This window comes from Cetorhinus maximus, chromosome 17, assembly GCF_964194155.1.
Source record: "Cetorhinus maximus chromosome 17, sCetMax3.hap1.1, whole genome shotgun sequence".
NCBI classification, from domain to species: domain Eukaryota; kingdom Metazoa; phylum Chordata; class Chondrichthyes; order Lamniformes; family Cetorhinidae; genus Cetorhinus; species Cetorhinus maximus.
The window spans coordinates 39,679,974-39,703,886 of NC_135895.1; the positions used below are offsets into that span (position 1 = coordinate 39,679,974).

The 23,913-nt window shown below is 40.0% G+C and overlaps 2 protein-coding genes across 5 annotated transcripts in view; both read left to right on the top strand.

Annotated features, from left to right (window-relative positions):
- Positions 1-23,913, top strand: part of tmem69 (transmembrane protein 69) — a 522,919-nt gene that overhangs the window by 229,850 nt on the left and 269,156 nt on the right. The gene's annotated exons all lie outside the window — the stretch shown is intronic.
- mast2 (microtubule associated serine/threonine kinase 2) overlaps positions 1-23,913 on the top strand; it is a 544,666-nt gene that overhangs the window by 132,666 nt on the left and 388,087 nt on the right. The window contains exon 1 of one of the 4 annotated variants that reach the window (XM_078561043.1): positions 12,649-13,469. The exons of the other annotated variants lie outside the window; for them this stretch is intronic. Coding sequence (XP_078417169.1) covers positions 13,431-13,469 — 39 coding nt within the window. The 5' untranslated portion in view covers positions 12,649-13,430. Of the gene's footprint in view, positions 1-12,648; positions 13,470-23,913 lie in introns of those variants that run through there. 4 annotated transcript variants of the gene reach the window in all.

Consider the following 23,913-nt stretch of genomic DNA (forward strand, 5'->3'; position numbering starts at 1 on the left):
CTTGAAGCTTGGAGCCTTGCTTCTGCTCCTTCCTTTCACTTCCACAGAACAGGACCTTTTCTTGGTTCCTGTCCTTCCTTTGACCAGAAGGTCTGCTTGGAACATTCTCCTGTTCTACTCCCATGGATTTTGGGGTCTTTTCTTTAGCTTGGGACTGGCTATCTGTCCCCTTTGCTCCAGTCTCTCCTGGCAGCTACTTTCAAAACCAACTGAACTCAAACAGCTTCCAAATCAAGCTGCTGTTTCTAGTTTCTTCTGTGTGTTTGTCTGTGGGAGGGACATGCCTCTCTGGACCACTGTTGCTAGGCAACAGCCCAGTTTCTCTGCTCTTGTTTGTTTAACTTAGCTGCAGGGGAGGTGATGGCATAATGGTATTATTGCTGGACGAGTAATCCAGAGAGCCAGGGTAATGCTCTGGGGACCTGCCATGGCAGATGGTGGAATCTGAATCCATTAAAGTCTGGCCTACATGTAACTCCAGACCCACAGGAATGTGGTTGACTCTTAAATGCCCTCTGAACTAGGGGGCAACTAGGGGTGGGTAATAAATGCTGGCCTGGCCAGCAATGCCCACATCCCATGAACAAAAAAAAAAGTCATAAAACTCTCATTAGAAATGCAGGCACCTTTTAAAGTGAAACTAAAACTCAGTTTGACCAGATACAGAAATACAAATCAAACTTAAACATTAAAGCTAAAGTTTATTCCTATATACAAATATAACTTACTTAAACTATCTCTCTTTCCTAACAATTCAAGAATCTCAACATCATCCAGATCAAGGCAGCCCACTTTCTTGAACCGACATTCACTACCTTAAACATTCACTCTCTTCACCAGCAGTGCAGAGTGGCAGCAGTGTGTACAAGATGCACTGCAGCAACATGACTTCCAAACCTGTGAGCTCTACCACCTTGAAGGGTAAGGGCAACAGATGCACAGAATCATCACCAGCTGCAAACTCCAAACACACACCAATGTAAAAACAAAAAAACTGCGGATGCTGGAAATCCAAAACAAAAAATAAAAAATACCTGGAAAAACTCAGGATCATGAGGACTCGAAACGTCAACTCTTCTCCGCCGATGCTGCCAGACCTGCTGAGTTTTTCCAGGTATTTTTTATTTTTTTGTTCCAAACACACACCATCCTGACCTGAAACTACATCGCTATTCCTACACTTGTTTCTGGGTCAAAATCCTGAAACTCCCTAACAGCACTGTGGGTGTACCTAAACCACATGGTCTGCAGTGGTTCAAGAAGGTGGCTCACCACCACCTTCTCAAGGGAAATTGGAGATGGGCAATAAATGTTGGTTTGCCAGCGACACATAGCCTGTGAAGAATTTTTTAAAATGTAAAGGTTGGTTCCAGCAGTGGAAATGAAATGATTACCTTAAAATTGCTAGCAAACAGTCCATGTTATATCAGATCAAAGGGATTTATAGCTATATTTTCTGTGAAATAATTTTTCCCTCTTATGTACTGAGCTGTAATTATTTTTGCAATTCATTTTTTGATCAGCACTTGTACTGTAGTAACTCTCTGGTGGAAAACATCCTGATGAATCATTTTGCCTTTTGCATCACCATACCTCCTCAAGTTAATTGCAGAGTCAATTGTATATATGAATGACATTTGAAGTATTATTTAACAATTTGGTTTAATGTCATTAAAAAGCTAGAAACTGAATCAAGAGAAAATTTGCTGTTAAAAATTGAGAATAGACATTTTTGTGCCCTAAGTTAGCGGATGCTGTGCAAGGAATCTTTTTATTTGCCCTTTTTTGTCCTTGGTGAGATATTCTCATTGTGCTCTTGTCTGCCTCCTCCTTCCCACTCCCATTCCCTCTTCAAAATATAATTGATAAATTTGACTGTAGCATCGCTAAATTCTGAAGTGAATATATGAGGTTATGTGAAACTAAACTGAAAAGCTTTGAAAATATAAATTATTAATATCATTTTGAGGGGGCAAGACTAACAACTGTTCAAACTTCTTAGCTGTTTTTCAAGCACATTCTCGCTGTTTCTGCAAGGTGACAAGTTGTGAAAATCTACGGCATTAAACAGATCCTTGTCCCGAAAGAAAAGCTATATGCAAACACTGTACAATTTCCCTCCCAACAGAATTAATGCTATCCAACATTAACTTGCATCTGGTGGTGGTGATGTGTTACAATTCACTCAGGGAGTCTGAGTCAATGTGGCAGCATGTACTTTTACATGCATATTGTAGTCTGGAACTATGGATTGTGGTGGTAGAGGCTCCAGCTTTCTTTTTAATCACATGGCTGGACAAAAATCTCCCTCCCTTACTGCCCGCCATTGTCATGTTTTGAAAAGATTTGCACGTTGATACCTGACCTATTTGGCCACGTTATGCATGTACCTTTGTAGGCCTTTAAGTCCTGGGATAGGAATTTGGATCTAGAGTTCTGGCTCAGAGGCAGGAACACTAGCCACTGCTCCACAAGACCTCCTAACTTGCATCTACATAGTATCTTTAACATAGAACAACATCCAGAAGTGTGACCAGAAGGAAACCTAAGCCAAGCCAAATGAAGAGATATTTGGAGTGCTGACCAAGAGCTTGGTCCGAGAGGTAGAATTTAAGGAATGTTTTACATGAGAAGATTGGAGATGGAGGTGTTTAGCAAGGGAATTCCACAATAATGGGCACATGTGGCTAACAATGGAAAGGCAATTGGACGGAGGGTACACCCAAGAAATGAAGAGCTGTGGGGGAATTGTTGGGATAGAGGAGGCTACAGAGAAAGGGAGGGGCATACCTCTGAAGACCTTTAAACATGAGGTTGGCTGTTTTAAAATGACGATGTTGGGGGACCAGGATTCAGTGCAGATTATCAGGGACAGGAGTGGTTGAAGAGCGGCATTGTGTTGGTTAGGATATTGGCATTAGAGTTTTAGAGGAGCATTGAAAAGGCTGAGTTTCGCGTTAACAAAGGCATGGATGAGGGTTTCAGGTGGATTGAAGTCCAAGTGGAAGTGGGCAGTCTTTTTGATGGAGAGGATAAGAGGTCGGAAGCTCAGCTGAAAGTTTAATTGGGTGGCAAGGTTCATTCTGGGACAAAATCAGGAAATTGGTGGCAGGAAAATTAAGTTAATGGTGAGGGCTGAAGGTGATGGCTTTAATTTTCTCAGTAACTAACGGGGAGACTGTGTAATTTATCCAAGACTGGTAGAAGTCTGACAAGCCATGGAATGAAAGAGAGGTAGAGCTGGGTGTTGTCCAGCTTCAAACACCTCCAGCTAATTTAACATTAATTTCCGTCTTTCTAATAGAGAGCAACCAGAATGATTGAAGGGATGGAGAGATTGGATTATGAGTATTGATTACATAAATTGGGTATGCTCTCACTGGAAAAGAACAAGTTGAGAGATTACGATTGCCGTTTCTAGAATTTAGAGGAAGTGGATATTTTCACCATGATGAGCTATTTTGCTTTGTTCAGCACAGTAAAACCAAAGAACGCAGCCTGTGCTGATGTGGGATAAATTCAAAACTAATCTGCAGAAACAGTAGTTCAGTGAACAAGTGGCCATCATGCAGAACAGGTTACTGATGGAGAAATTGATTCATTCAAATGCAAATTAAATAGGTTTTTTCAGGAAATACCCATTTGGGGTACTGTAATGTGTAATTTGAGATGCACCTAATGGTAGATGTAACATGCTGGAAAAGAAAAGGTGACTTTGGATCTATGGTTCCAGAGCTGTCCAGCAGTGGGCTTTTTCTTGTCATTGTTAGGTCTGTTGTTGCCTCAATTGAGACTGTGATTAGTCAGCAATTCTTAACATTGTGCCATGAACAACCAGCATGGTAGAAGGCAAACTCGATGGATCTTCACCCCTTTTTTTTTTTGATCGTTCATGGGATGTAGGCGTCACTTGCCTAGGCCAGCATTTATTGCCTATCCCTAGTTACCCTTGAGAAGGTGGTGTTATGATGTCTTCTTGAACTGCTGCAGTCCATGTGGTGCAGGTACACGCACAGTGCTGGTAGGGAGTGAGTTCCAGGATTTTGTCCCAACGACAGTGAAGGAAAGGTGATATATTTCCAAGTCAGGATGGTGAGTGGCTTGGAGGGAACTTTTTATCTACCAATTCTTGCGCTCTTAAATATGTTGAAGTAAATGATTATCCAACTTAAATTATCAATATGATTGGCTTTGCTCTAAGTTAAATTTTGAGTCAGGAAATCTAATAGTATTGCTGAAAAAAGATGTCTAAGCTTTCCATCTTGCACTCCTCAGGATACTCACAAGAATACCAATAAAAGGGGAAAACAACAATTTATACTGTATGTGAACAGAGTGCTGATTGGTTGGCAAGTGACGTTGCCATGGAGAATGCACCACTGATGGCGACTGACAGTTAACTGCCAAGCATTATTTGAAATTTAAACCAGGTAGCTTGACCCTGATTGGCCAAGGCATTGCCCTGAGGAATGAGTCAGTGAATGGCTGTCACTTATTCTGTTTAGCCGAACAAGCGCAATGTATGTACATGTTCTTTCTGTCTGTATTAATATATGTAGTGTCCATTACACGCAAATGTGCCATTCTGTGAAAAGTTTGTCAGATGAGCCAATTATTAATGATTAAAATTTGATGAACTGTTTTATTTCTATTGAAGGTTTATTCTGTACTTCTCAGATTTTTTCACAGGCAGTTCCATTAGATTGCAACAGTGACTGCACTTCAAAAGTACTTCATTAGCTGTCAAGTACTTTGAGACACTGGTGGTTGTGAAAGGTGCTATATCAATGCAAGTCTTTCTTCCAGTATCTCACCTATTTGACACCTTACCATATAATTTAGCTCAGATGGAGACATTACATTTTGGACTCTGGCACAAAGCACAAGAGAAATCTGTAAATAAACATCACTGTTGTGAGCTCTTACTCCCTATTAACCAGATTGTGGCTTAACATGCGCAGTATCTGATGCCACCGTTTTTCCAGGGCTTAAGTAAACATTCTTGTTACTGTGCTAAGGTTACTAAGTAATTTAGAAATTGTCATGATCTCTTTGACTTTGGAAAGTGGAATATAAAGCATTGCTTCAGATTGCCGAATAGATGATCAACTGGTAACCAGTCTCCAAGTAGATCTGAATACATCAACAAACCATTTTCTGCCTATCGGCATTCAACGATTTTCAATCCAGAGCAGTAGACCATCTCTAATTCCACAAGATCCTATCTTTATATTGGCTACAATTATCCTTTGTAAAACTGAGTGCTGTTATAGATCTAGGAAAGGAGGCAGGTGCATCTGCTGTTATGTTTTCTGAACTACAAGCCTACTTCATGCATGGTAAGGTCTAGTGGGATAACTGTGCAATCTAAGCTCAAGAGTTTATTTTTTATTGTATGCTAGGATGACTGCTTTGCCCCTAGAGTACATAATATCTATATTTTTTTGTCTCGGTGCTGTCCCCTTGTGTTATTTCCCATGTGCCTATTCATAATTATTGTAAGTGATACCATAATGAAATGGTGTTTTTTGAAAGCATTAATCACACTCAACCCGCTCCTCTCCCCGCACCATCATCCTACATGCACTTATGTGGAGCCAAACTGTTAACAGTAAATTTTGTGAAAGTTTAAGAAAATGTTTTAGTGTAATTGCTTTCCATTGCCTGTAATCCACTTTGCAGAATGATTTATGTCTGGTTAGCTAATTGTCCGTTGAAGATATTAAATACTAAGTTTAATTAATTGACCTAATTAGGAGCTTCAAGATTTGTTTGCCATTATATAATTGAACATAAAATACTTAATAGAAAACCTGTTTGTCTTCAATTGCTCAGTGGTCAAGTGTATTTTGTAGCACTACATTGAACAAGAAGGATCAGTATCACATTGAAATAGCTAAGCAGTGCAAGTACCCAGGTTGAAATAAAGATACAATATTTGCCTCAGTACCTCTGTAATAGAGGCTAAAAGTGGCAGGATTCTCCTGTGATGACTGTCATGCTTTTAGAAGTGTATATATGTAGCCGTTAGATGTGGACAAATTTCAGGGTCTGAGAGTCTGCTGCTGTTGTACAAGCTAAAATCCAAGCACTGACCATTTGGTTGAGTTATTGGAGAGTTGTTGCTGGCTGTACATCCATACCCCATCATTAATTTCTACTTTCAAAGGGCAATTGGCAAAGGAAGAAAATGAGATGGGGAAAAATGTTGATATAAATAGTTATGTAATTATGATTGTGCTACCAGGGCCTTCCTCACAACTGGAACAAAGCTGACAGGCTACAGTCATCCATTGACTGTAGTTTTACCAGTGTAATGTTTGCAGTTGTGTTAGATCTGTAGTAAGTTCTGTACTTTTTTCTGGCAGTTAACTGCATTAGATCAACATACACTGTTTAATTCATTCATTCATCACCCAATAACATAGTCAAACCCCTAGTTCTCCGCTATGTTAAAGTGATACACAATCTGTTTTCAGAGTAGACTTATTTTTCCCATATTTGTCTATAGTGGTAATTTTAAATAAAGACATTGGGCAGTCTTTCTCACTGTACTATAGTTTTACTACATAAGCACTTTCTAAATTAAAGTTAGATCAACATTAGTGGTGATTGTTATTTGTATTCGAGGGTGATATGTGTTGGAAAGAGAATTGATTCTGGCCACTGTACTTATAATGATTAAGCTTAGTATGAGAAAGGCAGATTCTGCTGTGCATTTCACAGCCCCAAACTGAGTTTGATACCTACTGCTGTTCATTTTCTGCTGCTGCTGTTTCTCCTTTGCAAGTTGTGTGTGCTGGTGCTTATATCAGCTGACACAAGCATAGAATGCTGCTCACCAGTTTGTGCAATCAGTCGAGAGATTTATGGTATAGGTGACATTGATATTGGGGGTCGGTTAGTTCAGTTGGCTGGATGGCTGGTTTGTGATGCAGAGTGACGCCTACAGCGCGGGTTCAATTCCCGTACTGGCTGAGGTCATCCATGAAGGCCTTCTCAACCTCACCCCTTGCCTGAGGTGTGGTGACCCTTGGTCACCACCAGTCGTCTCTCTCTAATGAGAGAGCAGCCTATGGTCCTCTGGGACTACGGCGACTTCCATGTGTAGCTAAAGACTGTGCTTTAGCTTGTCCTTATGTCGCTTTTGCTGCTTCCACTTGCTTTGTTTGCACTCTCTGCAAAGGATCTTTTTCGATCTTCTGGAGATTTCCATCCCAAAAGCACCCTGACTAATGTAGCTTTACTCTCATCAATATCACCTCGGTGCTGGTGGTCTGAGTGTGCTCAGGATTTTACAGTGGGCGATAGTGTCATGCAGTGTGGTGTACATTATGGACGTCTTGTTTTGGGGGTGGAACTTATAAAGCAGTTGAATGTGTTAGTGGGAACATGCAGGACGCATTTCCATGTAGAAGATTAATGATAACTTTTTGCTGTTGTCCCAGAATAATTTCAGTACAAGGTCTTTTAGTCTTTGGAGTATAAAATTGGTCAGTCTGATTCCTGGTATGTTGAAGTTCTTTCCTGGGGTGAGCAGATACCATCGCCTTTGTTTTCTTTAGGCTTATGACAAGGACATAGATTGTACCCATGGCAATTTGGTTCGTAATGAACTGCATGTCCTCCGAACTATGCACCTCCAGGGTACGGTCATCAGTGAAAAGTTGTCACAAGATGGGATCTTGTGCAGAGCTGGTGTCTGCTTTGTTGCGTTTCCCTTCCTTGTTGCATAGATCAGCAAACCCGTCTATCGAGTGATGACTCTCTAAGCTCCAAGCACCAGTTGAAGCAAGCAGGTCATGGCGGGACAGCACCTATCTGACTAGGGGCTGCCCAGCTTGAGGTAGGTGGTAGCTATCCAATGAAACATGATGATCTCTCCCACCATCAGAAGTAACCGTAGCGCTCACGCTCTATGCAATTGAACGAGATCTTGTAACTAATAGCTGTTTGTTCCAGTGTTATGCTGACGTAGACCATGAAACTGGAGTGCCCTCTCTAGGGCGCAAGCCAGGGCAAATAGTACGGAGACCTTGTTTTGTCCAAGCATCAGAGTCCCCCTCTCGGCATTGCTAGTATTGTCCGAAGGAAAGGGTAAAACCTGTACACTCTGTACAAGCCCTGCTGCAGGAGTTGCCGGAAAGTTGTCTGATAGGTGACACATTACTGCCTAGGGGACTCCACTCTGGAGTTTCTGTCGGGGTTTATTCCCTTCTTTCCCAAGACACCCATGAGGCAGTCTGGCTAATTATCCATAGCTAGGGGTCAGCTTCGTGGGCACCAGTGTGAGATCATACACTGGTGGGCTGGTATGCCACACATCTGGGGATGAGGCCTCCTCCAAGCTCCCGTGCTTTAGCCTGGGTCAGCGAGTTTATGTAGGCTGCCAGGAGGAGACGACTGATGAAGATGCTTTGTACTGGCGGGAGAGGCTTACGCACTCGGCTTTCTTTTCGCAATAGCTATACTGCTAATCAGCGGTGAGAGCTGAAAGCAAGAGGTGACAAGCAGACTGGCCACTAAGCACCACCCACTACGCTAACACATTTGGTGCATTGCATCAGCTGGAGACACACTCATTGTCAAGATATTTATCATAAACAGCAATCGCCTTGTTGATCTGTGCTCACAGAAATAATCAGAAAATTTGCTGTCTCTTGTTTTCTTTGCTGGATTTCAGTAATTTTTGATGAACACTTTTTCACATTCTCTCTCCTTTCATCCCTGTTAACCATCCGCATTTATGCAGTTGTCAGTTTAGAGACAGTGCAATGCGGCCTGTAAGATCTCTACGGATACCATTGATAATTGTTGATCAACACGTTAGAAGGTACGTTTGGACACTGATCTTATGCAGTCATTTTCTTCCCCTTCGATATCAGTTGACTTAACCGTGACTAGTACACTCACCACCCAGAGGAACCTCAAATGTGTAGGTTAATCTATTTTCTTGTAGCTAATTGTATAATTTTATTATCCAGTCATTTGTTCTGGTTTCTTTGTTGCTCATCACATGACAGGACTAGGATGCAAAATCTATGTGTTTTAAGCTATACTCCTAACATCATAATCGTGACAGGATGTGCATTTTAAAACATTTTTCCAGCAAGCCTCGGGCCACTAGCCCTGAAAATCCATTAATGAGTCCAGATTTGGGGTGGATGGGGGTGCATGGGAGGGGGTCCAGAAGCCCTTCTTCACCATTGTTGTAGCAAAAGGGCACCTCAGAATTTTGAGGTCGCTATCTTTTTCATACGTGTGATAGGTGTTGCTGAGAACACTGCACTTCACTGAAATGAAATGTTTAGTTTTACATCTCCATGAATACTTCATATGAAACCCTATCCTTGAGAATATAATTGTTTTAGAACTTGAAAAACCACATTATGTACCCAAGATCAGCTGGAGTTTTGGTTTCTACTTTATCTTTGTGAAGCAATTTAAATGAAGATTTTGCAGCACTGTTTTGCACTTGCAAGTCTGGTATTAACTTTAGCTTTGAAAATGTAGAAAGCAGAGAGATCACATCACAGAGGTACTGCTAAAAGCAGAATACTGAGGATGCTGGAAATCTGAAACAAAAACAGAAAAAGCTGGAAAAACTCAGCAGGCCTAACAGCATCTGTGGAGAGAAAAACAGAGTTAACGTTTCGAGTCCGTATAACTCTTCTTCAGATCTAAACAGAAGTAAAAGTTTTTAACTTCTCTTTACTTCATTTTTACTTCATTTTAGCTCTGAAGAAGAGTTATATGGACTCAAAACATTAACTCTATTTTTCTCTCCACTGATGCTGTTAGACCTGAGTTTTTCCAGCATTTTCTGTTTTTGATAAAGGTAGTGCTGTTTGGAGCTTCTTGATTGCAAAAAGAAATTCTTATTGAACAGGCTTTCACTACATGCTATTGATTCTTGAAGACCAATATTTCAAGGAAAGAAAATGGCTGTGTGTCCACTCTGATTTCATTGGTTCTTGGCCATATGGTATAATGTAGATAGTGCTGAGTTCAATGCACCACACAGAAGTATAAACATGAAAAGCAGTGTGGTTGGCAGTTACCAAGTCGATTCATTTCACCGTTTTGGCCACAAAATAAGAATATTTCCATTCCTCTGCTTTTCCATTTGAATCCAATTTTTCCGACTGTTTATTTGAGCCTTCAGTCTTTTGGCAAAATGTGTAATTGAAGTGTTACAATTCTATTATTGTTGTACACCTAGAAGTAGCTGTAACTGGATGAAATAATATGATCGCCTACTGCTTACCAGATTGCAAGATTTGAAATTAACTTAATGCTACCAGTGGAGTTAACCTTATGGGGGCTAAGTATTTCTTCAGTGGGTAAGGGGAGAGGTAATGCTAAATTTTAGATGAAGCTACCATTGGCTTGTATATGGAGCACAATTGGTAGAAAAATGGGGGCAGGTTATTTTCATCCTTAGATGTGCCATGTTAGCAAGTTTGGAATGGAGGAAGAACCCCCCAGCACAAACCTGTATTCTTAGCTGGAAAGTTTTTATGATTTATTTTTTTAAACAGTATTATTGCTTGCCTCAATATTTCTTTCATTCAGTTCGAGTCAAACACCAGACGATTTGCAAAATTGGAATAGATTTTGAGGAAGTGAGTAGGAAAAACTAAACATGTAACACAACCTCCAAGGGCACAGTCAATGAAACATCTAACCTCCTGGCAGGGGTTAACAAAGTGTTGTCAGTCATGTGGTAGGACTGTACGTTTGAGAAACAGATGTGTATGTTGGATGTGTTCCAAGGAATGATGTCATATGTGTAAATGCCTATTTTGGATAGGAAATGGCTCTTCTAAGGCCTTTTTCTGCCTAGATTCTTAACTTGATTTTTAGTGTGTTTTACTAGGAAAGTTCAATTGGGGCCACTACATCAAATGTTGGGATATCTGATATTTTAGAGACAGAATAATTTCCACATCTAGTACATGTTTATAGTGTACTAACCTGTTAAGTTTTTTGTATAGTATTTGAATATTATGCATGCCCTCTTTTTCTTATACCCTTCCCACCCCTCAAGATATTACATTTGTTTCAATAACTTTTCTTATTCTGTCGCTACGATTCTAAATAGATGTTGGGCACAAAATTTTAGGTGAATAATTGGTTGGCTACAAAAGGAGTTATTGTAATATCATACTGTCATAACATTTTGTGAGCATATGTGTGCCTTTTAATTGTTGTGCTGCCTTTGGCACAAATTCCTACTATTACCAATGTTTATTTGGTTTCATACTGATTATTTTGTTTTCAAAGTATTCCTAGACTGCTTAAAGAATAAAGGAGTTGTTTGAGGAATACATTTCATTTGAAATATTCTCCATTTTAGAAAAGAAAATAATAATCTGGTCACTTTTTTCATGTATTGCAGTTCACTGTTTACCGTTCAAAGGTTTTGTTTTGGGATAGAGACCCTTCAGTCACCTCTGCCTCGCTATTTGGCCACTCCAGTCCAATCATTGGCCATTGGGATGCGCCTCTGTACATTCTGGAGTAGCACCTTAGGAGACAACAAGCAGCGATGCGACTTAAAACTTGTCTTGCACACAGCTCTGGAACTGTATGGTTTGTGGGTCACCACGTTTTACGGTGGGGTTGCAAATTCTGGGGCTAGATTTTGAACGTCTTGCCTGGGCTTGTAACTGCTGTTTCTGTTCCAGGAAACTGCCAATGGAAATAATCGCTAAGTTTATCACTGAGAATCATTTAGAATGAAAATTAGGCAGTTTCTATAATGAGTGGTTGATCCGCAATACCAGCTTTACACCTAGGTAGCTTGTTGAAAATCCTGCCTGCCAAGTCTGCATTATGATTTCATTGGGTCAGGAGGTGGTCTGGCTCTTTGGGGGTTCTGCCATAGCTGTTACTATGGAACAGGTCTAGGTCAGACAATGTCACCAAAACATCAAAATAAATTATTCTCTTCCTCTGAAATGGGGGAGCTACTTGAGCAAAATAAATACTTCTTGGACTTTCCTGTGTGTTTAAGTAACTGAAGTAAAATAGCTTGTTAAAATACAATTTGAACTAGGGAAGTGGAAACTTGGGGTGACCAAGAAAGGTGCTCCTTAGGTGGTTACTGGCTTTATTTGCTGTTTCCTCAGAAAAGTAATTATACATAAGTGCAGTTTACTTTGACTTATTTCAAAAGGGTTTCTGAGGTGTCAGCTGTGGCTCAGTCCATAGCACCCTCGCCTTTGAATCAGAAGGTTGTGGGTTCATGTCCCACTCCTGGAAACCAAGAACTGTGATTGTACTCAAAAGAGTTGCAATCTGTGACTGTTGATAACTCGAAAGAATTTTTTTTTTATTTCAAAAGGGTTTCTTATGGGCTTTATTTACAATAATTATTTACTCAGATATGCTACAATGATAACTCTGGGAAATATTTAACAAGTTGTTGTTATAGCTTCAAATTACACTACACTTGTGACAATATAAGTATGGAATCAATGTGATTTTGAACCAAAGGGAAAGGGAGATTTTCTCAGCAGCATGAGATGCCTAACTGTATAATTTATGCAAATATTTCTGTGCCCTGTCTGTGGTTGGTTGGCTGCCTCGCTGGCTGGCTGACTGCATTCAGTTGCTTTCAACAGCAGATGGAGAGGAAGTGCTACTGAGCTCTGGATCTGTCACATAACAAACGGACAAATGCCTGCCGTAACGGAGCAAGATTTATAAATTGAACACTTTGTTCACTTTGGATTTGTGCTGCATTTTACTCCTATGAATCATGGTGCAGTCTTCCAGGGACTTTTGTGAGATTGCCTCATAAATATCCTAGTAATATCATTTGGGCATTCACCTTATGGCTTGACTTTGAGACTGGAGAGAGAGGAAAGATTTTTTGTAATGATGGAAGATGTAAATTCAAAAGACAGATTAGGCTGGCATGTAAGGAGAGATGTTTGACCTCATGCTGAAGTGGGCACTGATTGTGGCCGTAACTCTCACACGAGAAGAACTGTTGGCTTTCTGCCGAGTCTGCAATTCATATAAACACTGCCAGTTCAGAGGAGCTGCAGAATTGAAATAGCCCCGGCAGCTACGCTGGTGATGAATAGGTGAATGAATTCCTGCGTCGTCTGAACCGCACATGTCTCAGCTACTTAGAACAGGAAACAACCTCTCCATGGGTGACAGATAGATTACCAACTCCTGAGCAGCTCAGACTGCCTTCAAACAGAAAGACAGGGATTTATGTTGCACAAACTCAAAAAAAATATTGGTGTCCTTAGGAAAGCACAGTGGCTCTGCCTGCTTTGACAAGTGACAAACAGGACAATGTACTTGCTTGATGATTGCTACTGATGTGAGAGACAACAGGCTAAGTGTTAATGCAATTCACACAAGTCTGCAGTTGGAATACACAGTAAAATTTAATTTGAACGGACATCATGGATGATTCAAGTATTTTGAGGCGGAGAGGACTGCAGGTAAGATTGGTGAGTGTGGCAGAAATAACCACAAGTACTTTTTAGTTATTGCTGTCGAGCAAGTTTGACGATAAGCTGGTGTCGGCATAGTGGGGTGCAGGCTTGATTTTGTAGCTCTACTGTGTTTTTGATCTGGCCACTCTGGGGAGTGCTTTGTTGTCCAGAATTTTTGAACATTCATCTCTGACCTGGTGAGATATTGGAGGGCAACTTGTGCTCAAAATAATTAACAACTGTTAATTTCTTATTTGCCTTTTATTTTGAAGGAATCCAGTAAAAGTACTTGTGTTTATTGCTTCAAAATTGTATATTAACCATAGCAGATGAATGAACGAATAACCTCTGTAGTTTCCAGAGCTTTTATGTGTTTGTTATTGAATTGTCTCCAGTTCTGTGCTGTACTTTGCCATGTTGCATTCAGGGTTTGCCGGTTATGTTCTTGCTAGTTAGGTCTTATAGCTATTGTTGACATTTGTGTAACAAACAGTTATACTTTTAGATTTCATTTTATTTAGTTAACTCATTTGAATAGGTGGAAATAATCAGAAAAGCTCTAATGTGATAAGTTTCTCTCTCTTTGGGTAATATGGTTCTGATTTTTTTGCCCAAGTGCTTTTTTTTTAATATGCAAGGCTAAGCAGCAAATGTTGCCAGGCTGGTGGACAGTGGAGGTCATCACAGTTGGTTTTGTTCCAGTCCTTGTCTGACAACCACGCAATGCCTGATTTCCCTACCTCAAAAATTGGCTAATGCAATGCAGTAGCCAAACATGCTTACATAATACATGAAAGGTTGTTTCACAGAGGGTTACGTTAATTAAAAACATAAGCTGCTTGATTTCACCCTCCCCACCCCCCAATTTTAAACAATAGACTAGTCATTCATATAGCTGATATTACTGATAAAAAATTAAATTTGGAATTATGCACACCTCGCCTTAGCTTAAAATGTGTAAAAACAATCTTATGTAACTGATGGATAGCTAAATGTGAAAGAAACCCACCAAACTAAAGCACACTTAATTTTGTGAGCAGGTCACTATTGACCATTCAAGAAATATAATCCTTTCCATATGTAACATTTCTTTATTCTATTACATCTGTTTTTTTCATGTTCACCTATAAATGCACAGTAGTATTTAGATGGCTATGCCAATATTTTTTCCAACTAAAAATTGGGAAAATCAAAATGATTGTCTTTGGTCCCCCCCCTACTGCATCAGTTTCTTAGCCAGCGATTCTATCCCTCTCCCTGGCAACTGTTTGATGCTGAACCAGACTATCCGCAAGCTTGTTGTCACATTTGACCTTGAACTGAGCTTCCGATCATACATTCGCACCATAACCAAGACCACATCTGGAATGTCCCCAACTCTGCCCCTACCTAAACTCATTTTCTGTTGAAACCTTCACCGATCCTTTTTTTTATCCATAGACTTGGTTATTCCAATACTCTTATGGCTGACCTGTCACAAAACAGAGCTCACCCCTCTGCTTGATGACCTACATTGGCTCCTAATTGAGTAAATCTTTTTTATTTTAAAGTTCTCATCTTTGTATACAAACCCCCCCATAGTCTCTGTTCCTTACCTTGTAAACTCCCCCAGCCAGCCCGACAGAAGACTCAGTCAGAAAACCTCCTCCAATTCTGACCATTTGCACATCCATTTTAATCGCTGCACTGTTGGCTGCCATGTTTTCAGCTGCCTTCGCCCTGAGCTCTGGAGTTCCCTGCCTAAACCTCTCCGCCTTTGTACTTCCCTTCTCCTTTAAGGCGCTCCTTAAAACCTTTGACCAAGCTTTTGGTTATTTTTCTTAATTCCTTAAGTGACTCAATGTTAAATGGATCCAAGCCAGATGATGAAGTATGGATCAAGACGCAGATCTTTTCCTTGAGATTAGATTTATTCACATGATGTAGAATTACAGATTTCTGCCTCTAGCTATCTACATGGTATCTCAGCTGACTCTCTTAATACTCTTTTGAGCATAACAAATGTAACTCAATAACTAATTAACTAAGAAAAGCCAAAGAACTATTACTTAAAGAGGCACTGTAACAAAAACAAAACTTCAACGGAAATTGATCAAATCAAACTAAAATGTTATTGTAGGGAGAGATGATGCATTCCAGCCCCCGTGGTGCCCACTGGTATCAGAAGGCCTCAAGTGTACTGGTGGACACCACATGCTCCCTGTCCAGGAACACCTGGGCCTGAACGTAGCTGTGGAAGAGAGGCACACAGCCTAATGACCCCCTCCACGGCCTGCTACCTAGACCTGTCAATGCTACTTTGGCCAGGTCCAGGAGCAGATTCATGAGGAGGCCCTCTGATTTTCCTGCACCCCCGTCCTCACCTCAACACACTACTTTCTTTATACTACTTTTGAGTATCAATAAAAATAAACAAGTGGACAAATTAACTAATTAATTCATTCACAGCCCTTTAAAGGGGCAGTGTAACAAAATGGCAAAACTTTTAAAGGAAACTTTGCAAATCAAATTAAAATGTTATTTCTGGGGCTGATGATGCACCCCAGCCCCTGTGGGGCCCAACGGTCATGGAAGGCCTCAAGTGTACCAGTGGACACCATGTGCTCCCTCACCAGGGACACCTGGCCTGCAAGCATAGCCACGGAAGGGGGGCAGACAGCTGGGCTGGACTACTCCCTCAACTGCCCACTGTTAGGTCAGGTCAGGTCAACTGCCCAGACCTATTAATGGCCACCTTAGCCTGGTCCAGGAGCCAGACCCGTGAGGAGGCCCTCCAATTTGCCCGTGTACCCCTCTGCACATCACTTTTTTTATACATTTATGAAAAACAATAAAATAAATAAACTAATTAACTAATTGACAGCCCCTTAAAGGGGCACTGTAAAAAGAGATGTAATATCAAAGCAAACCAAAATGTTGTTCCCAGGGCTGAAGATGCACTGCAGCTCCTATGGCACCCACTGGTCATGGAAGGCCTTAAGGGGACCAGCGGACACTGCATGCTTCCTCTCCAGGGACAGCCGAGCACGAATGTAACCTCAGAAGAGAGCCAGACAGTCAGGTCGAACGACCTCCTGCATGGCTTGCTGCCTGAACCTGTTAATAGCTGCCTTGGCCAGGCCCAGGAGCAGACCCATGAGGAGGTCCCCCGATTTTCCCGCCGTCCCCCCTCCGCACGTGACTTTCTTTATATGTGCTCTCCATCCTTAATCAAACCAAGCCCATCACCTGAATCAACCAATCATTGACATTGATGCTGAAATTGGTTTGATAACAGTCCTGTGAAGTGCCTTGGAACTTTTTGCTATGTTAAAAGTGCTATATAAATGCATGATGATCTTGAATTCCAAAGTAGAATGATGAAGCAAGCACATCTGACTAGCTTCATGCATTTAAAAATTATGGAGTTTTACTGAAGATAAGGAGAAACTATTTCTACTTGCAGGCGGTTCGGTAACCAGAATTGGAAAAATGCCAGGGGAGATGATTTTTTTTTACATGCAAGTTGTTACGATCTGAAATCACCTGAAAGGGTGGTAGAAGCAGATTCAATAGTAAGTCTCAAAATAGAGCTGGATATATGTTTAGTAAGGAAACATATGAAGACCTTGGGGAAAGAGTAGGGGAATGGGACGAGATTAAGTAGATGTTTGCTTTTCTGCTTCTGCTGATGGTGTGGGGGTGGGGGGGCGGCAACTTAGTATTATGTAATTTTATATATACTGGGATACACTAAACAACTGAGAGGAACTTTTCATGATTTTGACATTCCCATTATGACGTGTATCATCAATGATCAGCGATTACCCTTTTTCTAATCCAATTGAATGAGGTAAATTTTAACATTCCTACCTGCATTTTACCCAATATCAGCTAATTTAGTACGGCCAAGAATGAAATCTGGGATCTTCCTTGGTGAAATTTGCTGGACTACCTGGGGGAGTTGTCCTAATCATTTTTAAAGTCCGGAACTTTATGGCCATTTACTTAGAGCAGCCATAGATGGGGAAAAGCATGGTTTTGTTGTGTAAAATATATTCTACTATTAATCTGCAGATTGGTAACATGATAATGAATGTATACAAAGCACTGATGTGATCCTGCTTGGAATACTGAGTACAACACTCAATGGTGAGGGCACCTGACATCAGAGAGGATACAACAAATAATTTGATACCTTGATCGAGGCTGTGAAGAGCTATGAAAACTGCACTGTTTTTTACATTGAGGACATCTTATTCAAAGTGTTCAAGGTTCTTAGGGGTGTACATAAATTAAACCAGAATTTTGTAGAACATTGAAGTCAGACAAAGGTGCATAGATTCAAACTCAGATGAGGGAAGGGGAAAATATGATTTAGATTTAATTATATCTTGTACTGAGGGAATGCGGCACTGTCATTTGCAGGAGGAATGTTCATCCTATCCCCGTCTCCCCTTTCACATGGACATAAAAGATCTCATGGTAATACTTGTAAGAGCAGGGGAGTTCTCCCTGATGTTCTGGCCAATATTTACCCCATAACCAATATCACTAAAGAAAAAAATGATTATCTAGTGGTTATCATATTGCTGTTTGCAAGCACGACCTTGCTCTGTGGAAATTGGCTGCCACGTTTCTTGCATTACGACAGTGACTTGGCTTCAGAAGTACCACATTGGGTATAAAGTGTTTTAGGAAGTCCTAAGCTGATGAAAGGCCCTGAATAACTGCAATTCCTTCTGGATTTAATTACAGTTTGAGAAAACTATGGAGGTCAATAGTTGTGGTAATAGTTGTGATGCGGGAAGTAGGTAGAAATATGCCAGATTAGAGCGTGATGGAGTAAATTTATGACCTTTTCGCAACTTTGGAATTAATCAGATGTATTGTAGTGAGCTCTTCTTATTTTGTAAGTTCCTATGTTTCTAATGTTCTTAGTGGATCTTTTTTTCTAAAGTTACTATTTGATCAACATGAATTTGTGAATGGGGAGGAAAAAAAAGCAATTTCTGTTTCTTATCTAATTGCCATTTTTTGTGTCCTTAATTACCTTTTAAACAAGAACTGTTGCTTATGGGTTAGAATAGAAGTGGAGCTATGAAATATTCAGATTCAAAATCAGAACACAATGCAAATAGGGATGGTTTTAGGTCCTAATATTTGTTTTTAAAAGTGACCATTACAAATAATAAATCCTGCCTTTTAAAGATTAGTTTCAAACCAGTTGGCAGAGCATATTACTGTATCAGCATATGTACATTTGCATTTTCCCGCGTCGTGCTGAGTTCCTGTTTGGAGATAATATTTACTGTTGACTTAAGTGTGTGTTTTTAATAAAATATTTAACTTTAAATTTGGTTTGCTTGATTTTTGGTTGTGTTCTTTGTTCAAATTAAATAAAGTTAATCTTGCAGTCAAACTTGTGTTTCTTGGGACTAGCTAAATTAATCCAACTGCTTACTGTGGCAAAGTGGGAGAGCTATTTATATCAAAAAAATTAAAACTTCAAATAAAATTGACATAGCTCCCACCCCCCAGTGGCTTCATGATTTTATACAACAAATAATTGAGCCACACTGAGTAGATTCCAGGTCCTCTCTTCCTCTGCTTCCATCTGCCTTCCACTCCCTCGCCACCCAAGTGTGTGCTGTGTTTATTGAAATCGGCCAAGCTAGCAATTGAGCCATTGCCATTGGCATCAGCACCCCTGGGATAGGGAGGGGAAAGTTCACCAAGGTTCCAACCCAATGACATTCAGCACCCAGACTTGCACATCAATAATGGGGACTTGTAATGGGAGATGACTGGTGCCTATAGAACTGTGTTTGAACAGGAGAGCAATGCCTTGTGAATTTGAGATGTAAGAAAATTGGGCAGGAGATAAAGGAATGTATAAGTGAACATGGAACAACAATTATCCCACTTGGATCTTATTTATAGGGACTTCCTATTATCAAAGAACCTTGGGTGATTTGGCATATCTTTTGTGGGGAGAAAACACCACCACTGGTTGGATAAATTTCTATCTGTTGAGTTGAGAAGAAGTTTCTTCAGAAAATGATAATCCAGCTTTTATATGGAAAGTTTTATCATAATAGTCATACACCTATGTTTTAGTGGATCAATCCTGACATGAATTTGCATCCCACAGTGTTTTACTGAATGAATTTCTAACAGCTCTGAGACACTTGAGAAAATTTGTCAATGAGCAGATTTGATGATATACTGCAGTGTTGAAAAATGTTATCAGTGGGATGGGTAAATCCCATTAAAAATAATTGATAGCATGATAAATACAATATTCTATTTCTTGTTATCTTTTTTGTTGCTATTGTAAGTTAGTTAATCATTCTTTTGAATTATATTCTGTTAGCTATGACAAGTTCCTGTAGATTGTACTTCTTATTTTTAAAAGTTCAGTTTCTCTCAGCTATTTGGTGTAGTTGAGGCACTGAATTGTTTTAGATCACTGCTTTTTCCCTTTCTCAACTATCCCTTGTAGCTGAGTCAGTTTTTTTGTTTGAAATTTAAAATGCTGGAAACCAGAGAGACTTATAGATGCAAATCTAATTGAGAGAGTCATTGGTTAATATCTGGCATACTGGGTACCAGAAAGTGATCTTGCAATCAATCTAATTTAAAAATATAATTTATTGGGAGATTTGTTTAATTTTCCATTATATTTCATTATTGGATCCTGTTGGTGTATCAACAGTAGAGCCACATCAGTGATTAATGCTTGGTCAATGCAATCCTCTTTTCCTTTTGTTGAGCTGACCCTTTGTCCTGATATCATTGCAAAGGCAGATGACTCATATCTGTTTTGTTGGAATATTCACCATGTAAGATAAGACTTGCAGCCCACCTAGGTGATGGAAACAATTAATATGGATCATTGGGTTATGCTATTACCAATTTTACAGGCCATTTCATGTGCTATTTTATTGGTCCTTTGCTCTGATGACTGTCTCAAGAGGAAGTCCTGGTTATGATATTCAAAGATACATTGTCTTGAAAATGGATGAAGGATTTCAGATAAGCCACTGAGAACACCGTTCAGGTATCATTTTGTAGTCCAATTTATTAATTCTTAAGCCAGGAGTTGTTCGATCAGTTCCCTTATCAGTGTACTGCTAAGCAGCTGGAGTCAATTGTAAGATTCTGTGGCATTTAATCTTGTATAAAACTTTGCAAATTTGACATTTGTTTAAAGTAGGAGTGCTAAATCATGAGAAGTAGCAACATAGGTTAACAGGGCCATTGCAAAAAAAAAGTGCTAAGGTTTCTTTTTGGAGAGATAGAATTGAAAAGTAAAGAAGTTATGCTAAATTTGTATCAAACCTTGGTTAGACCACACCTGAAGTGCTGTGCACAATGCTTCCATTTTCATAATGCCATGTTATTGGAAATGATAGCGGTACTGGAGATGTTAAAAAAAGGATTTAGAAGGATGATACCAGAAATACAGAGTTGTATTTATCATGAGAAGATGGGTCTCTTTTCTCTCCAAAAGTGAAGGCTTTCATGATGAACTAACAGAGGTCTTTACATTTATGGAAGGTTTTAATTGAGTAGACACGGGACAAATATTACCATTTGTGAGGAAGAGCAAAATTAGAAGTCATCAAAAAAGACAGTCATCAAGAAATCAAACAGAGAATTCAAAATAAACTTCCTTATTCCGAGAGTGGTGAGAGTGTGGAACTCTGCCACAAGGAGTGGTTGTCTTGAATAGTATAAGTGCATGTGAGGGAGAGGGAAGAGAGTGTTATGGTAAGAAAGTTAGATGAGGAAAGACAACATTGACTGGTTAGGCCAAATGACTGTTTCTATGATCCATATCCTTTGTGTATGTATCCAAGAGCTTTGAGATGCCTCATGTGACAGATTCTATAATTTAAGTGAACTATTGTAATTTATTCACATGCTTTGTTTGCTCCTGCTTTGTTTATTTCACCTCTGATTAAACCTGGCTCATAACCTGTGCATTAAGTCTATCAGCTGCAGATGTTTTTCTTTGTCAGTTGGCCAGTGTGGCATTTTAGTTTATGGAGAAACAATCGGATGTATATTCTAGATTGCAGGGACTGTGGGTCTGCATGCATATATGAACAAGGGAAGGTGCATATATGATAATGGTAAAAGTCTATAACCTGAAGTTGTGTGAAGAGTGTCAACTTTGGGTGGTATGTAACAACCAAAGGAAGCAGGTATGCTTTGGAAGATGCCCGTTAAGTATTATGCAAAACTCATGGAGTCAAAGAGATTAAGCGTAATATCTGAATTATTTAGCAAGACTGCTGAAATAGTGGAGTTATTCTCTTGTCAGAGAGAGCTCTGTGTAATGGGTAAATGCTAATATCAAGTCTCGACAGGACCCTATTCTGAAATTGGAATGTTTTAAAACACGATTAGGTAAAAACTGTCATAATCCGATTGTATGACCGTTTGACATCATTTCTGTATTTGTACTGGACAAATGGATGGCAATATATTTTCTCTAAGAGACTGCAAAATATTTGCGCATGTGCGGATGTTGCAAATATCAGCTTTTCAAAGCGATGAACTGTGGCGTGTTTGAATATTTTTATTCGTGTCACGCAAGACATTGTTCATGAATATAGTTTGAAATTTCCCAAAATGTCTGACTGCAAGTTGAACTTTACCCCTTGAATGATTTATGTAAAATGCACCAACATATGCTTTATTTGGGTCATGTAATGCAGGAATTCTTTTGATAATACGATGTTTTTTGCCCCAACTTTCTTACTTTTCTGTTTCTCCCCTCACAAATTGCATGTCCTCATATCCCTGATATTTGTTTTGATTGGACAGCACATTGCAGCGGCATGCATATTCGGTTGTAACCTGTAGCTTCTTGGCATGCTCTCAGAAGGTAGTCTGTGCTCATAGGCAATTTGCTGAACTGAAGGTGTTGTGGCGGAGGCAGTTGCAGGCTGGTGATTACAGTGAGTGGCAAGATTTCTGTGGGACCAGAAAGAGTAAAGCCATTGCCTTCGGCCCCTGCCTCAGATTCCATTCTCTAGCCACTAAATTCATCCTTCCTTATCTGGCTCAATGTCTCATTCTGTTTGATAATGCTCCTGTGAAGTGCTTTGGACATTTTACCATGTTAAAAGAACTATATAAATGCAAGCTTTTGTTGTTGACGATGAACATTTTTGCAACCGCAGTGACTCATTTTATCCCTAGTTGAGCTTCTCACCCCATTTCTAATTTGTCACAAATACTGCCTAATTCATCCATACCTTTTATCAAATGGATGAAAATCTTGAAGTGATGACAGGCGGTGGTGCCCCGTCAGTGAGTTGGAAGAGTCTTTCTCTTCCCTGTCTCTGACATATTTAGGTACTACCTTTGTCTCTTTTTTTTGTGTTTATCTCTGTGCCATCTTCTTTTGTGTGCCTCATTTCTCATTTTAGGTGGTTGGCTGGCCTGTCAGTGGTGGAAGTTAAAGTGCCCATGCCTTGCTCTGTATCCTATTTAACCCCCCGGTCCATGTTCATTGCTAGCTGGCCCCCATCAGCCTTGTCCTTCATGCCCTTTCTTCCTCTCAGTTTTGCAATCCTTGTCCCTCAGTACCCCACAATAACCTGTTGATGTTTCCTAAGCTTGCCCATTACCTTTCCCACTCACCCCCTGTGGCCTTGGGTAACTCCACAGTAACCACTATGGGCCACCTCTTCAGGCAAGCCTGAGAACTATTGGAGATTCCCCTGACCCTGGAATCACTGAAGAGATTGAAAAGTTTGCAACTCTAGCCTATAGAATGATTTTTGGGGATGGATAGTCAAGCCAGTTGAAGTTATGGCAACCATTCTTCAGAATGGAGGCTTTGTGGGATGCTCCCTTTAATTCATGTAACCCAATCAGCCTTGAGTGACCCTACCCAAATGTCTCCATGTCAACAAAAATTCAAAGCAATTTGAAGTCATTTTCTTTTATACAATAAAGGGAAAAGACTTTGAACACAAAGCTTCCTCCCACAATTTCCTTGACATATAAGAATTTGAAAAGGTTGCTCAGCCCATGCAGCCTGCTCATTAATTAAATTCTGTTTCATGGCCAAATCTGAATTTTCATCTTCCTGCTATTGTCAACTGATATTTCTATTTTCCTTACTGAATCAGAATTTGATTCTTTCTTATTGACTGCTTCAACTTGGTCCATATTTATGCAGAAATCTACTCCGCCTGTGTGTTATTTTTGCCTGCTCTTCGATTCGAGGATGGTGCTATTCAGGGCCATGAGTTTCTGCTGTGGGTCTTCATGTGACTGAACAGGCCGATTCTTGAAATGCAGATCTTTGGGCAGACGTCCCATCAGGTAGAGGGATCTGGAATGCAGTGTCCAGTCCATCGAAGTTGATTTTGAAGGATCTTTGTGTGAATGCGTGGAGCTGGCTTTAAGAAGGATACTAGCATTTGTTCAACATAAATGTACGAAA